Consider the following 18,434-nt stretch of genomic DNA (forward strand, 5'->3'; position numbering starts at 1 on the left):
AAATATTTTAATTCCTTATTATTTGCGCCAGAAACTAAACTAACGAAATAACGTACTATCACGAACTTGGGGCCGTTTACCTTATCTAGCTATCACGGTTCGTGAGATACAGGTTGGTGACAGACGGACGGACGGACGGAATGTATAATAACAAGAACGCTTGACGTGACGTCACGTTTCGCTGCACGCTCCGCTCAAGCATTTACTCGGATCGAAAGTACTAACATGATCGCTGGACGCCCAACTAGCCATCCATCAAGATCGACGCACTGAGGTATACTATATATCTAGTCTGAAATATTGCATTGAACATGGAAGTCAAATAATACTGGGCTGTGCTTGTAGATTACCATCATCATTTGGTGAATAGCCTGACTGTCCGCTGAATTGGTAAAATTTCGCTGATTTGTCGAATAAAGTTCACTGCAGTGGCAAATCGGAGCCGCATTCAGAATCGATAAAATTCAATATATCAATTTGATGTCTCGAAAATTCATTAGGTACTAACATATCAATTGCTGTGTAACTTGCGTGGTTGCGTTTCACTATCGGAATAAGGCAAGGCATTTCCATGACAACCGATCGTGGGATACCCCAATCTGACGCGATCTTCTCCAAATCGTCGTTCCGAGCCATTCTTGAAGGTCTCTTGCTGTATTCCCAGTAGCCAACGGTTCAATATTTAAATGATGTGTAGGCGTATTTTACGGCCCGGTCATGACTGATAAAGAATGACTCACGTTAGACCGGCCCGGCGCATCGTTTTCTATGGAAAGCATCACGTCATCGCCTGTCATGTCATAGAAAAGTCATAGCCAGGACACGGCCCGGTCGGACGTGAGTCATCCTTAAAGGCGTCACAGCAGCGCCAGCGGCGGCCATACGGGGGCGCTAAGGTCGGATCGCTGTGTCACACTCCCTCCCTTGGCCGCCGCGCAAGATCGTGGCCTCATGGCCGGGCTGTTACGGGAAGTTTGGCGACTGATAAAGGCGTCTTGGCTACAATTTTCTTTTATACAATACGTTTCTCGATAAAATGACGGAAACTCTTGTTTGAATTATTTTACTGCTGTTTTATAACTCGTAAAGTAAGTACAATGACCCAATTACGTCTTTGTATCTCCAAGTCAGGGATGTTGCGGATGCAGATCTTTTGACATGCGCGGATGCGGATATTTAAAGGCTCACATCCACGGATACGGATGTCATGATTAGGTACTTAAAAAACGTCAAATAGGCATCATTTTAGTAATTTTGATTTAAAAACAACGAAACGCAGCAAGAATATAGGTGTGTCATATTTAATAAACAGTAACTTTGGCGACGTTAGGGCTAATCCGCCACTGTAGACGATTTCGTTATAGGTAATGACGCTAAGTAATTTCGTCACTTACGCCGCCGCTAAGAGGCTCCTGTACCGACTTGTTCGACATTCGCATCCGCATACATTTTATGCGGATGCGGATTTTGAAAATAATGCGGAAGTTCCGCGGTTGCGGATGCAGATGCGAATATTCGCAACATCCCTGCTCGAAGTAGTTGTTTTGTATACTTACAGGCAGTTATATCTGTCATAGTGCTCCGCTTGATTCTTCGTTAATGACGTCACAGCTGCGTGGAGGGACTCGTTCTGTGGACAAAGAAATTGCGACTTTAACCTCATAATTACACGGCACAGATTCGTTCGCAGGAGCTGACCTCGTTTTGTGATAGTGTAAACAAATTAAGCGAGACCTTTTGGTTAGGTAGGCGTAGTTAGGGGACTATGTTTAGAAAGGTGTACAGTCGCCATCAGATATATCGGAGCGGCTAAGGTGTTCACAATATCTGAACACGCACTCTAACGCCTTGAGAATAGAGGCGTGCTCAGATATTAATGACCACCTTGGCCGCTCCGATATATCTGATGGCGACTGTACGAGCTAGATTCATCATAGGTACCTACGCCGTTATAGTCAATCACTCTCTAACATTCAATACAAATGAATAGATGTACATACCTACATGTATTTACAGTAAACAGGTCTATCAAATTACTCCTAATAGCGTATGTGGCTTTCTTTACTCTTAGAAATATATTAGTAAGTAATAATATTTTTTGTGCTTCGTGAAAAAACATTAATCAGCTAATGGATAAAATTGCCGCAAAGAAAAAAATTCCATTATTATTTACTTATATGAAAAATATGTAACGTAATATTCTTCTTCTGAATGGCGTCAGATCGCACAGGAAAGGAACGAATGGCGCAATCTAGTGTCGGAGGCTAAGATCCACTTCGGGTCGCTGAGCCAGCGAAGTAAGTAAGTTGCTGTCACTTCGCGGTTAACACCAACATTACATGCAGACACCAGAAAAATAATCTTATACATTTTTTTGACCTGCTGAAGAGTAAGTATGCCTTTAGTTTGTATACGGGTTTTTTGTAGCTTTTATGTGAGACGTTAATTTTGCCCGTGACTTTTTCCTTGGAGCCAACCGCGAATTTGCGTAATTTATATATCAAAAATTACGTGGCAACTAGATGTAGAAATATTGTTGACGTCTCAGAAGACAATCTGAAAAGCCGGACAAGTGCGAGTCGGACTCGCCCACCGAGAGTTCCGTACTTTTTAGTAAGTATTTGCTGTTATAGCGGCAACAGTAATACATCATCTGTGAACATTTCTACTGTCTAGTTTTCACGGTTTTTGAGATACAGCCTGGTGACAGACAGGCGGACAGGTGAAGTCTTAGTAATAGGGTCCCGTTTTACGGAACCCTAAGAAAAAAAGGTCACTTACGCATCCTTTTACGTGACACGCAAGGAAAACTTGAAGAAAGATAGACAATATATTTTCAGAAAACGTCGTTACGTTGAACGTGTAGCGCAAATATGTTAGGCTGCGGTCTTACACTTAGCGATTCACAAGCTTAAGATTTGTCTACTGAAAAATATCAGAATTGTCGGTAAGTCAAATATAGCAGTATACTTAGACCAAGAAAAGTCTGCAACGATTTAGTATGCTATCTAAACCGCAGTGCAAGTGTTATTAATACACCATAATTTCATAGAAGTTTGACGTTTAAAATAACACATGCGTGTGCTATCAAAATCGTTGCAGACTTATCCTGGTCAACTCTAGCAGTAGGTAACAACCCGAATAGTCAAATTTATCTTAAATTCATTGGAACCTAGATTGTATCTCAATCCTTGTTGGTTATAACATTACAGGCGTGGCTCACTCCGCGATTTCGTCGCTTTGGTACAGGTAGCTAAAAGTACATCCGTTCGACCCCAATTTTGGGGTTTGCCATAAGCCGCGCGTGGCGCTGTCGCCACCTAGCGGCCATATCTGTGCTGATCGTGACAGACGCGTTTTGTTAGAGAGTGAGCCTTCTGTACCTAGTACTATTATTTATTCTGTGGTTATAATTAATGCGAAATTAGATAGACTAGGAAATGTTGGTCGTTATTCATTAGTTAGTGGCGCCATTAAATTCACCGATTAATATTCATTTCTTACTACCATTACGTTCATCAATCATGGAATCCATTGTTTACTGCTGATCCCTAGACTAACATCGTTCATAACAATATTCATGACAATTTTTGTCAAAAAATTGTATCATGTCCGAGAAAACAAGATCTTTATTTGTCTATGTGAAGTAATTTTTTAATAATACTTAAAAGAATTTATTAATAGTTTTAAACTTGTTCATTCCATGCTCTGTGATAAACAAGTGGGAGAGAAAACCGATGTAAAGTTGGGAACGTAGGTTCGGATCCTACCGACTGTGCTATGTTATGCATTGGGACACGCAAGTCAAACACAAGTTCGAGAAAAAGACTGATTTATTCAAATCTGGGAATACATATATCAATTCATACCATACCCACATAGGTATACATTTGATTTGAATTTCGTGCCAGTTATAAACTGGTCACCTGCAATAGTCATTGGAGTACTGACTCCGGTCACCACGTTCGACGTGTTGACTCTCTGTCGCACTTGTAAATTCGTACGTAAGTATGATAGGAAAAAACACGTCGAACCTGGTTCACGGTAGGCGCTCTGATTTGTTCTCAAAGTTGTTAATGTTTTTTTTTTTTTTTATTATGAATGGGCTTACTCATGGCCACAGACTAGCCGAGGCGTAGACGTGGCCTACGATGGAGCGAGCTCGCCCAGAAGGTGCCTGTTCACTCTTGATTTGAAGGTTGCCGGGTTATAAGAACACGGAAATATAGACGCCGGCAGGGAATTCCATTCCTTGGCATGTTATCAAAAATGGCCAGAATTACTATTTAATCCACCTGTAAACGACACTACACTAATGTTTTAACGTGGATCTGTCTCAATTGATGTATAATTTATGAAATGTGATTGATGAGATGGCGTGTGAACAACGGACAGACTGATTGATTAATGTCGGGGTAATCTATCACGGTATTGATTTACGAATCGTGGATGGTTTTCTATCAACTTCCTTAAGATGATCTAAGTTCTCCCTTAACTTTGAAACTTTATTAGAGTAGATTCCTATAAAACAATGTTTAATTGTTTAGCAATAATACGACGATTAACTGCCATATTCGAACTTCAAGATATTCACAAGAGACGACACGTACTAAATCCATTCTAGATACGTTATAGTTTAGATATCAACTAGTTCTCTTTTGCAGCGCAATTCGGGCAACCAATGTCACTTTTACGTTAGAATAAAGTAAGATATCTATTAGATGTGAATTGGATCTCTAAGTCATATCCTGTGGAAATCGTTCAAGAGCATCTCCAGAATCACGCAAATGTCAAATTTCTAATAGATATCTAATAGATGTCTATTTCAAAATCCGAATCGGGCCGTAAGTATTGTCAAGATCGTGTATCACGTACTTCAAAATATTCTGGACTTGACAGATAGTTTTATTGAACGTACTTTTCTAAACGCTATATAGGGTATGTGCGGAAAGAGAATAGTCGTAGAATGTAGGTATTATTTCACAATTCTTCTCTTTCCGCACAGACTGTATTATCCTATAATGCCTGTAATAAGTATTTTACCATATACCTATGTAATGTATAAGAAGCATTGTGAATAGAGAGATTAAGGATATTTGATACTGATGTATGTTTTTTAAGGTTTATCATCTATTTTTTTTACGAAAAAATATATTTAAAAGTATTTTTAACTACCGTCTTGCACGTTGCGTCTTATTTTTTTTAATATAAACTCCACTGTCTCAGTAAATGCCTCGAGCGATATGTCGAAAAGACCAAAGCCTTACGTCACATAAGCTTAAGCGAAGGTCAGAGAAGCCTTACACGCGACACTTTGCACTGTCATCCTCAATATTGATCACGCTCACCGACGTGGAAATTAAAATAACTTGAAACATGACACTGTCTGCTTTAGTTTTGTGACTACATACTTTTCGCTCGATACATCAAGTTTTGCCACGTCTGGAATCTGCTCCGAAAAATGAATATGAAAATCAATGCTGTACGGATGATGATCGTTCTTGTCTATACTTCGTTTTTTAGCATAAGAAATAAGGTAAGTAATCTTGATGTGTCTTTTAATTGAAACACATTTTAAAAATAAGTCATCAAACATCTTTGAATCTAATACGATCATTTGTGACGTCCCACGGAATAAAGGTACCTTATGACGGTTGGCGCTTACTCTATTATTAACGTCGTTCCAAAATTATTGCGGCGCTATCCGACGTAAGCGCCGGCCGCCATAAGGTATCTTTTGCCACGGAACGTCACATTTATATACTTCTGCTTTCATAAGTAATAGTTACTGATTTTTGAAGTGTTTTTCAATTAAAATACATGTCAAGATCGCTTACCTTTGTTCTAATGCTAAAAAAACCAACAAAAGTGACAGTTATTTTATTACGTGGATAAAACCATACGCCGCGCCTCTTCCAAAGTTTGTCATTTTGGTCGGTCTACTGTTTGGTGCCAGTTTGATCCAGCTATTTTTATGTCCTCGTCCCAGCGTGATTGTGGTTTCCACTGCGTCGCTTGCCTGGAGGGCCTTTCCATAGAGTGACGATTTTTGTCCGTCTGCGGTCTTTAAATATCTATGTGATTAAATAAGTGTTTATATAACGTATTACGCCCAAAACGAAACGTTAAATAGCCGAAACGTAACGGACACCTTAAGTGAAATGACGCGGTTCGGTAAATGGAACGATTTCGCGGGTGTCGGGTGTCTAATGGACGAGCTGTTATTGTTTGCTGGCCGCCAATAGAAATGTTTACAAGATGGGTCTTTAAAACAGATTGAGAATTGAAAAGAAAATACCTACATTGTAAAATATGTGAATTTGTGTTAAGAAAAAACTATAAGTGGGGTGACCTCTATAGTTATTCACCACTACATAATAATTAACAATACGAGTAAGACTTCTATTGGCATGTTTCTCTCTAATTTGTTAGGAGTGGCCAATTACCATGTGGTGGCCAATAACTATAAAACCGTATAAAAAACCGGCCAAGTGCGAGTCGGACTCGCGTTTCTAGGGTTCCGCACATAAGTCCGACTCACGCTTGACTGGACATTTATAATAGGTTTTCTTGTTATCTATAGGTAAAGAACTACTTATATTGTGTACTAGCTGTGCCCGCGGCTCCGCCCACGTGGAATTCGATCTGTGTCAGTAAGCGGCTAATTTCTAATCCTAATTTCTCTCCCTCTCCCCTGGAGGCGGAACTTCAAGTAAAGTTGACAGATGGATATGCTAGAGATACAATATTTTACAATTAGGTACCACTAAATAAAACTACAATCCAAAATCGATATAAAACATTTTTCGATATAAAATCGCAATTTGATAGACATTTGTACATTTTTACTTTTAGTATGGAAATCAGTCACATCATTTTATCACGAAAATCAACAGTACTACAGCAGTAACGTTGCAACAGAGTAATGCTGCCGCAGTCGCCATAATTATAAAGTCATTGAAAACGCGAAAGAAGCGAGCGCGAAAATTTTTCGATATAAAAACGCAATTTGATAGATATATAGTTGTAAATTTTTACTTTTAGTATGGAAATCGGTCACATCATTTTATCTCGAAAATTGACAGTGCTGCAGCAGTAACGTTGCAACAGAGTAATGCTGCTGCAGTTGCCATACATCAGAAAGATATTGAAAACGCGAGCGAAGCGAGCGCGAAAATTGTTCGATATGAAAACGCAATTTGACAGACAGTTGTACATTTTTACTTTTAGTATGGAAATCGGTCACATCATTTTATTACGAAAATCGACAGTGCTACAGTAGTAACGTTGCAACAGAGTAATGCTGCTGTAGTCGCCATACATTAGAAAGTGATTGAAAACGCGAGCGAACCGAGCGCGAAAATTTTTCGATATAAAGACGCAATTTAATAGATAGTTGTACATTTTTACTTTTAATATGGGAATCAGTCACATAATTAAATTTTATCACGAAAATCGACAGTGCTGCAGCAGTAACGTTGCAACAGAGTAGTGCTGCTGCAGTCGCCACATCTTAGAAAGTTATTGAAAACGCGAGCGAAGCGAGCGCGAAAATTTTGCATCAGATTGCATCTTTCGCGCTCGCTTCGAGCAGCTGTCAAGATGCTAAAGGCCTGAATGTACATTTTAACTTTTAGTATGGAAATCAGTCACATCATTTCATCACGAAAATCTACAGTGCTACGGCAGTACCGTTTAACAGAGTAATGCTGCTGCAGTCGCCACCTGAATGTCAGTTTTATCATATCTTGTAATGTTATTGTAAACGCGAAAATTTATCGATATAAAAAACGCAATTTGATAGACAGTTGTACATTCTTTTTTACTTTTAGTCCCAACCAGGCACGAATCCAGGATTTCATGCAGAGAAGGGACGGGACAGTTTTCTATCAGCCTAGCTTCGCATAGGGCTCGATATTTAAGGGTCTCAGCGAGGTTGTTTTCATACAGAAAAGATGCAAGAAAGCAGAGCTTGGAATTGACCAAGTGAATTGAATTGGCGAAGTGTGAGCAAGGCAGAAGGCCCAGCTGCGAAAGAGGAAAGCTTGGATTTGGATCCACGCCCAAGTGTAATTAAGGCAGAAGATCAACTTTGCCATAAGGCAGAAGACCTCGCGTAAGACCTTACGCCGAACTGCAAAAGAGTGGCTTGAAATCGAATCTATGCATGTAATCACGACTCTTCTACTGCTCGCTCTTTGGCTTCACTCGAAAGCGCTACTTCATAGGATGCTTTTAGTTTTCACGGGGCCCCTTATAACACTTTGACAGTTAGGTCTCAGGATCGCGGCTAAGAAGCAACTCGGCTTGGCCGACAAATCTGGCGTGCAAATCGGTAACCTAATGTTGAAAAAATCGGGTGGCCGCAAGCCCGAAAGCAAGATTTTTTTCCATTACTTTAAGGGCCTCCGCGTAAGGTCAAATCGAAAGCCTACGTTGGAGATGTTCTTACGTACCCTCACTCTCTTACTTAATCCCTACGGCCCTTCGTTTAGATGGGTACTTGTATGTACACGTATAAAAGTTTTATGCAGGTACCTACTCCACGACGACTGCAGTGCTGATGCAGCCTGCGCTTTTTTTTGCCTACGGTTTTGGTGTCCAAAGCAAGTGCTTATTTTGCTTAAAAGGGTTAATCCGGCACTGCAAATGACAGAGATCAATGTTTTTTTTTAAAGTACCCACCTTCGTGGTCATTATTATTAAGTGCTTAAAGTAGGCGATACGTATGAATATAGATTTGATATGGGTGCGACATAATTACGATTAGGTATAATTCATGATGGAGAAAATTAATAATTTTAAATAACTATGCAATTATACGCGTGTTTATATGTGTGTTTATTTTACCTCTACGTAACTATTTAAACTCATTTTTAGTTTTCTTGATTACTTAATGTTTACTCAGTTCCCCAAAAGATGGCACTGTGCAATGAGGGGCAATTAATTTACTGTCGTTTAATTTTATTGTATTATTAATTTATTAAATCAACATAATTATTCAATTATTTTTGTTGATATATCCGTACCCCCTTTCTAAACTTAGAGTTAATTTGGCAAAATCTTTCCTCGGTGGCTTATTCATGTCACAACGTATTAAATTCAGCGCCATCTGTTAGTTTACCAGGATACTCAATAGGTGTAGCACAACTATTGAGCAATAGCTGAAAAGAGTTTGCCCCTCTTTCCTAAGTAGCGCCATAAGATTCAGGGGCAAACTTAAGTCAATCTAGTGTTGTGGCTACCCCCCCTTTTAGGGGTTGAATTTTTATAGCCTATAACCTGGCCAGGAATTTTCTCGACAGATTAGTAAAGTTTTCATCAAAATCCGTTCAGCCGTTTTCACGTGATGCGCGTTCAAATAAACAGACAAACAGATAAACAGACAAACAGATAAACAGATAAACAGACAAAAATTCTAAAAACTGTTGGAACGTGTTCTGTTATCGATTCTAAGTATCCCCAGCCAATTTTTTTTTAAATATCTTCCATGTACAGACTTTCGACCGTCTTCAGCTTTATTATATGTATAGATAGATAGATTTTTTTCAAAATTTTAGACCCAGTAGTTTCGGAGATAAAGGGGGGGAATGGTCATTTTTTGGTTATTTTCTTAAATAACTTCGAACCTATGTATATTAAAATTTTAAAAAATACGTCCATCTTTGGGTCACTAATTTACATATGCGTACCAAATTTTAACTTAATTGGTCTAGTAGTTTCCGAGGAAATAGGCTGTGACAGACGGACAGACAGACATACGCACGAGTGATCCTATAAGGGTTCCGTTTGTTCCTTTTGAGGTAAGGAACCCTAAAAAGAACTGATAATAAGATATGATTAAAAGCCATACCCCTTATTCATAAACGTCTACTAAAGTTAACAAGCCGATAATAATCGTTTGTCCCTTTCCGACGTATTGGTATAATGGATATACTCGTATAATTCGGAAAATCAATGAATGCAGTTTTGTTTCTTTTTAAAATAAAGGAATGTCTCCTTTAAGTAAAATGAGCCAACTTAAGGATTTAAGGCAGTTTCCCTCCAGGGCCCGACTTATTTTTCCACACTGTAGATATATTTATTTCGATATATCTACTTATTCTTTTCTACTAATTATAAATACATACTGGGTAGGTACTTAGTATTCACTGTGGTATTAGCGTAGTAGTTTCCCGATCTCGCATAATTACCAACTATGTCCAGGCAGGATATTAACATCTCAAAGTCTTGCAAATAGCACTGAGAGCAGCAGCATAAAGATAGGAAAATGCACAGACTAGGCGAAGAACAAGTACCTAAGTAATTAAACAAATTAAATTGAGCACAGATAAAATTCGCACTTTTCCCAGTATAGAAAAGAAAAGAACAGTCGGTGAAAGTGCTTTTAATCTCTTATTTGTCCTAGCCGCTCACTTGGGCGCAGTTATCTCAGCTGACTTTATAGCCCTTTGTAGTATATATGCCACAAAACATACATACCTACAAGACCTACATAAATGTTGGGGAATGATCGTAAATTTCGCAAAATCATGAAATTTCTATCTTGATTTGGTCACCTTAGGTATCGTTTGACGATCTGTCTAGCAGCGTTTACCTATATCGAATAAAAAGGGGGTAAAATGGGGTAGGCAACTGTCAATGGCTTGCATAGACGGCGCCATCATAGCTTGCCCTTTTTCTATGAGATTTGGCTTAAAAAGCTGGTATCCAGGGCATTATAAAAACAAAAATTGGACACAATTCTATATAGGGATTAATCGGGCAAGCTATGCTGGCGCCATCTGCTAAATACTTCGACCTCCAATTCCATTGTCATCATATTTACTAAACACATAACAAACAGTAATACAAACCTCTCAAAATGTAAATGAGTCAAAAGAAACAAATTAAAATGTAATTAAAATTGTATAATGGCTACATACGTACACACACATACACATTCGTTTCGCCATTTCAACTTAAATCTTATGGCTCCTCTACACGATGGGCCAACGCCGGCCACTCCAAGGGAAGCATTAATGCGTTAGCGTTAGAGGGAGCTAGTGATATTGCTATCTCATTCTACCGCATGGCTGCGTCCCTTGGAGTAGCCAGCGATGGCCCATCGTGTAGATGAACCATTAAAGGAAATCGAGATTCTGGCCTGGAACCTACGATTATCGTTACACGCGGAAAAATATAATAAATGTTGTTCGATATCCTTAACACCTCGGAAGCCAATAAGCAATCGAATCGCCTTTGATGTTATAATATCTCCCGGTAAACAAAATTGTATCCCAGTTACACGAGAATTTATTGTACGGGAATCATAGCTTTTAAATAAATGCCTTGAGAATATTATGATTATGGCAGGAAAAGACGTTTTATGACTGACTAACACAATCTTGCGTAGCGGTGCCGCCTGCGTGATCCTCACCTTGCCCAGGGGACCAAATTTAGAGCCATTTTTATTTTCCATTTTTTCTTAAGTATTTTAACGGCCTCCTAGCCTAGTCGGTAGTGACCCTTTTTTTTTGACGGAGTGGGAATGCGTTTATGCACGGTGTGTGGGACTCGCCGCTCCTTTCCCCTCTCCTGGCAAGAGAGGGGGAGAATTTGGCCCTACCCACTAAACCCACTCCGGCTTTTCACCCTCTCTGCCGTTCGTGAGGGCGCACTGGGATCGACTAGGATGACATTCCACCACGGCGCCCTCCGGCAGCCACGGCCCCCTCACAATGGGGGAGGATCAGAAACGCTTAATCCCCCCCTTTTCCGAAGACGTGTATGGGGCCGTGCAATGCGGGTTCGGTACCCGCTGGCCCTACTGGGGCTCGAGGCGAGCATGCGCTCTTCGCCCTCGACCCTGCCGTCTACGTCGGAGAGGAAGCGCGTCAGGACCCTGCCTACGAAGCAGGAGGTTCCGGGTTCGAAACCTGGTAAGGGCATTTATTTGTGTGTTCATCACAAATATTTGTTACTGAGTTATGGATGTTTTCTATGTATATAAGTATTTATATACAGTGCCAGCCACTTGAATAGCCTCACTCACAAAAATTAATATTTCTCATAGTAATATAAAAAGGAGATATACATTAAACATTAAATATGGAATAAAACAAGAAGCCTAGTAATAGTAAATCAAAAATGTATTGTAATCTAATCAAAGTTTTAAGAAATAATGTCAAACAAATAATTGGCCCTTCCACTTGAATAGCCTCACATGCTAAAAGATACTGTTTAGTTATTAAAACTCTTTCGTTTAATATTTTGTATACCTTCCATTTAGGGATTGCAATCCGGACTGGTTTTGAATCCGGCCGGATCCGGCCGGATTTTGGCCTCAATCCGGCGGATCCGGCCGGATCCGGCCGGATTGGTATTGCGGATAAAAAAATCATCAAGTCACGTATTTTATCATGTTTTTAGCGTTATATGCGAAGTTAAGGATATTTTTTAATGGATTAATAAAACGGGTGTCTTAACAGGAGACCTAGGCTCTCCGAAACATGTCACGCGAGTGACTAAAAACAAGTGAGTCTAAACCGTAAATTATTCAATGTTAGTATGTCTCACAACAGTTTAATTCGATGACGGCTGTTTTAAGTTTCAAAAATCAACGTTTTCATTACTTAACCACAAATAAAATCTTCTTTTTCTCTTAAAATATCTATAGCCCAACCCACATTTCCAACAAAAAGGTGCTCTCAATTCAACCATTTTAGTTTTAGCAAACAAAATCAATAAACGTGTATACCTGTACAAGTACATTTAGTAGCACAATAATAACAAAATAAAAAAAAGAAAAATAAATAAAGAGAACAAAATAACATAAATAATAATAATAAATAAATATCCTGCCCCGCTGCCGGCGGCACCCTAGGTTAGGTTTTTTATAATGTGTTTATAACTTTTTTTTATTGTTTTGTAAGTGTTTTTATATTTTACTTTTATATTCATATTATAATTAACCTAACTTAAGAAGAAAAATAAATAAAGAGAATAATAAATATTATAGGACATTTTTACACAAATTGACTAAGCCCCACGGTAAGCTCAAGAAAGCTTGTATTGTTGGTACTCAGACAACGATATAATATAATATACAAATACTTAAAATTAAATACATAGAAAGCAACCATGACTCAGGAACAAATATCTGTGCTCATCACACAAATAATTGTCCTTACCGGCATTCGAAAACCCAGGATCGCGGCTCCACAGGCAGGATCACTACCCACTGGCTAGGTCAGACCGGTCGTCAAAAGTCAACATATATTTCTCTATTTAATTTTATAAATATTTATTCATTATATTTTAAATGCAGGTAACACTTATTATAAGTGGGCTAAAATGGTTTGTACAAAATAAAACGAAAGAACATGTACATTAAATTACAATGTAACAACACAATAAATTGAATATAAACCAATCCAGTACTTACGGTGCACAGAAATCTCACGACACATATTTCGTCGGCTAGAAGACTGGCGTCAACTAACAAACAAGTTGTTGTGTTGCTGTTTGCGAGCGAGAAAATTCGAACACTGGCGAGAACTTTTAAATTTTAGCAGTGTTTTAAGCTGTTATTTTACATTTTAGCGCTTTGATTCACTTTACCGGATCCGGGACCGGATCCGGTGAATTTTGCCGGATCCGGTATCATGAAAAATGTGCCGGATCCGGCCGGATTACCGGATCCGCCGGACCGGATTGCAATCCCTACTTCCATTAGACCTTATTAATTCGAAAATACGATTAGGTAATGATTCATATAAAGAATGTGTGTAATTAACGTCCAGAGAATCCCAAACAGTGTAAATAGCTTGAATCAGTTCTTCTTTATTACTAAACGGTCTTCCGTTGTAATAAACTTGCCGAGACAGCCAACCCCAGGCATTTTCCGTGATGTTCAGACCAGGGAACAAGGATGGCCAATCTAGAACTTCAATCTGGTTTTCTTCAAACCACTTTGTAACTATGGCTGACGTGTGTATGGGAGCATTATCATGCTGAAAAAACATTTTTTCTACCCATTACTTTCCTGATCTTACTTTATGTTTCTTTTAATGAATTTAAATACTTTTCAGCATTTAGTCTTTCGTCTACCACAATTAAATCAACAGTACCATAGTAAGAAATTGCTCCCCAAACCATCACCGTTCCGAGAGTTGAGTGATGACGTGATAGTACTTTCGGTTCTTTCCTTAGGTCATGAAAATAATATTTAAATCCATCTGGACCATCTAGATTAAACTTTTTGCATCACTAAAAATCACATTTCGCCACTCGGTTTTCTAGGACATGTACTTTTTAGCAAAAGACAATCGACCCGCCACATGTTGTTCGCGCAAAGGAGGTTTACTCATGATTTTTTTCGTTTGAGGTGGGATGATGTTCTAATAATCCGTCGAACTGTAGAGAGAGATGCTCTAGTATTTATTCCACTAGCTATCTGCCTGGCGGTCTTGGTGGAATTTGAAGCAGAGCGTAAAATAAGTCCACGTTCTCGATCCGTAGTGGCAAATTTTGTGCGTCCTTTATACTGGTGGCCGTAATTTTCCTTATTTTTAACATAATTATTAATAACTTTAGGGCTGCGATCTATTTTTTTAGGTATCTCACGATGGGATATTTTTTGAGTTAAATAAAAATTCACCTTTTCAATTTCTAAACTTGTAAGTTTCTTACCACGTGCCATAGTCACAAAAACACCGTGTTTATCGCGTTACTGCAGGTACTTAATAGAATGCCTTCTGTATTATCTAATCTTAATAAAATAAATTTGAAAGCGAAACTTAAATGCACGGTTTGGACGATTATGTTACACTGAGGCTATTCATGTGGACGACCCGTATTTAGCTCTTGCGTCCACAACGTTTCGTGCGTAGACAAGTTCAGACTTGTTAATGTGTCGTTCGATAAACGTCAGGGCGTACAATTCAAATTTAAGATATATTGATAAAAATTATCACGTAATAATTATAATACTCACAATATATAGGTGAGGCTATTTAAGTGGTTGGCACTGTATATCTCTATACTGTATATGTCGTCGTCTAATAATATTCACAACATAAGCCTCATTGAGCTTATTGTGGGACTAGGTCGATCTGTGTAAAATTGTCCTATAATATTTATTCATTTATTATTTATTTTTAAGTTAACTTTAAATGTCGTTTTTAGTATCTTTAAGTGTCCTTACTCATGTTGTTATGCATTGTTAAATATGTTCGATAATCCCCTAATAAAAACATACCTAGTTGGTTCGCCCCAAGCCATGTAAATTGTTTATTATATCAAGATCAGAGTATCGCAGCTGTCCGGGTCCGTCTGCAGCGCAAAGCCTCGCAAATTGCTCTGAGCCGGACTGATTAAGCATAGCTCAGCTGGAGGGGATTAATTTATTACGGATAGCACCAGTGATTAAAATAGCAACTACTCCAGTTCGATTTACGAGATTAATACTGCAATGCCTTTTTAAATCTTTTATGCGCTTTTATTTTATGGCGTATATTTTTTGCTTGAACGTTGAAAGGACTTATTAATATAAATTAATTTCGGACCTCAGATTCCTTTGCACATTAATAATCGACTTTAAATATTTCAGAGCAAACATGGTAGAGACAAAAACCTGAAACGGCTCAAGTCAAAGCCGCACACCTCAAAGCCTTCAGTAAAATGATGATGATAAAAGTCATGAATCACTTCATAAAAGGAAACCTATTACATTATTTCAACCGTGAATATGTTACATCGTACTCTAAGTGTGTTTTCGGTTTAAATAATATTCCATGTTATGATTATATTATCTCTTTTACAGTCGGAAGACTGTTCAATCGTTGCGAGAGCTAAACCATCTTTCAAATTAAATTTATGACCTAATAAAACGATGACCACACATAGCTATCCAATAGATATCTACCTATATACACCGTGTTTTTTTTTGATTTCCGTTAATTTCAAGGGTGCATTCCTGAGCTTAAATTAAGTAACTTTCTCAAAGACACCGATGTTCTAATTAACTCCATTTCGGAGATAATCACTAATTTATTTTTTTCCTATAAGGCCTCTACAAGCGTGTACACTTGCCTTAGGGCTGGTTTACATATTGGTTAGTGTTAAGAATGAGTTCATACATTTGCTACTAAACTTAAGTACAATCTCGGTCGATCGATGTTCGAAATGACATTGATATGTCACAGATTTCAATTGTTTGGTTGAGTTAAATGTAATGCCCGTGTTACAACAACGTTATATGCTACATTTAATTACTTTTTATACTTAATTTTTTCTTTAAAAAAAAGCAAATGAAATTTTTATTTTTTTTTAATTAACTATGCCAATTAGTTCACTTAAACGTTCTTAACCATACCCCGAAGTTAACGGATTTCAATAAAAACACGGTGTATATATACCCTCGTACTTATTGTACTTTGACAACCGGTCTGGCCTTGTGGGTAGTGCTTATGAAGCCGATGGTCCCGGGTTCGAATCCCGGTAAGGGCATTTATTTGTGTGATGACACAGATAGTTTTTGTTCCTGAGTCATGCTTATATTCTATGTAGGTATATAAATATCTATTTTATATATATATATCGTTGTCTAAGTAGGTACCCACAACACAAGCTTTCATGAGCTTACCGTGGGGCTTAGTCGGTTCGTGTAAAAATGTCCTATAATATTTATTTATTATTTGCCACAAATAAGGGTTTCCCGTCCTGTTTGCCTACAGAATTAGCCGATACTCCGTACGTCGCAAACGGGATTCGGATTCACTGTAATTATTACACACGCTAATGGCCAGATGTTACCTCAATGTTTGTATTGGATTGCCGCAGACCGTCTTAGTCGGGTAACAGCTGCTGCTTATATCCTTATTACGATATATGATGGATAATGATTATATATGTTACAAGTTTTATTTGGTCAAGTTTTTCGATATCTTATTCATCTTCATCTTCCTCGCGTTGTCTCGGTATTTAGCCACGGCTCATGGCAGCCTTGGGATCCATTTCCAACGACAGCAGCATTTTACCATTTATTTTACTATGGAAATTGACAATAACACCGGCGCGTTCGTACTAGTAGTGCAGCTGCGGTAAGAAATCGAATGTTACCCTAATGGTAACATTCCATTCCATTTCTAACCGCAGCTGCACTACCGGTACTGAACGCGTCGCTGTCATTGTCAATTTCCATAGTAAAATGAACAGTAGTGCAGCTGTCGTTGGAAATGGACTGTCACCTTAAGGGTAACAGGGTAATGGAACGTTGCACTACTAGTAGTAGTACGAATGCGTCGGTGTTATTGTCAATTTCCATAGTAAAATGAATACTAGTAGGTACCTATTGGTAGTGCTGCTGTCATATGAAATGGACTGTCACTCACCTTGACGTTCAGATGTCAACTGCATTACTGTTGCGACGCCCTTATTGCCGCCGCTGTATTTGTGCATTTCCTATATTGAATGAGCAATGGAATGAACGTCATAATCGCGGCAGTAATGCGGCGGCAAAAGTCATTCGTTTTATCAAAGAAATTGACAGATAACTCGGCCGGCAGCAACAACGACACCGCAGCAGTAATGCAACTGCAGTTGACATCCAGATGTCGCCTTTAGACTATAAACAATAGAAACGTACATATGATAATAATGAAGCACACAGGCAAAGTAACATAACATAACACAAATTAAAACAAATGAATGCCTCATTATAACCCTGTCAGAAGTGCAACGCATAACTTAACCGTATAAACTCTAGTTGGCAACAAAATTAGCTCACAAATCCAGGAGCCACGGTCTGTTATCTCTGCATCACCCCGAGGTGCATTTAACTTAATTTACAAATAGCTTAGGTACTATCAAGTAAGAATAGCAGAAAATGAAAACGGCAAGCGAATTAGGTAAAGCTTTGCGGTGCATTTCGGCAATTATACAGACTTACTTAAGTCAGATGGCAAATGATTTCGTTGTAGCTTGTTTTAAAACAGTTAGTGGAAACATTTATGATCTAATAATATAATATACTATACTTGGTCAAGCAGATCTTGTCAGTAGAAAAAGGCGGCAAATTTGAAAAATGTAGGCGCGTAATAGGGATATCGTCACATAGAAAATTTGAATTTCGAGCCTTTTTCTACTGACAAGATTTGCTTGACCGTCTATATTTTGGCATACAATCAAGAAGTTTTTGACCTTTGAATTAAGTACTAAGTGTATTGTATTAGTTTGTCAGTTAATCGCAAAAGGTCATTAAAGTATTAGTACAAAACCGCAAAGAAAAATACGGCTGTCTGTAAAGTCGGTTTACGGACTATAATTTTGCGTGATAATGTCATAAGAAAACATTACCATTACCTACCTTACGTAACGTTACCAAGGAGATCTGTCCACAACGTTACCATGGAGATCTGTCCACAACGTGACACTTTTTCGTGCTTGCTACC

At 38.5% G+C, this 18,434-nt stretch overlaps 1 protein-coding gene across 1 annotated transcript in view; it reads right to left on the reverse strand.

Moving 5' to 3' along the window:
• LOC134670780 (head-specific guanylate cyclase) overlaps window positions 1-18,434 on the reverse strand; it is a 113,421-nt gene that overhangs the window by 71,729 nt on the left and 23,258 nt on the right. The window contains exon 2 of the mRNA XM_063528595.1: window positions 1,557-1,630. Within this exon, the coding sequence (XP_063384665.1) occupies window positions 1,557-1,630 (74 nt within the window). The remainder of the gene's footprint in view (window positions 1-1,556; window positions 1,631-18,434) is intronic.

Source organism: Cydia fagiglandana, chromosome 14 (genome assembly GCF_963556715.1).
Source record: "Cydia fagiglandana chromosome 14, ilCydFagi1.1, whole genome shotgun sequence".
Classification (NCBI taxonomy): Eukaryota; Metazoa; Arthropoda; class Insecta; order Lepidoptera; family Tortricidae; genus Cydia; species Cydia fagiglandana.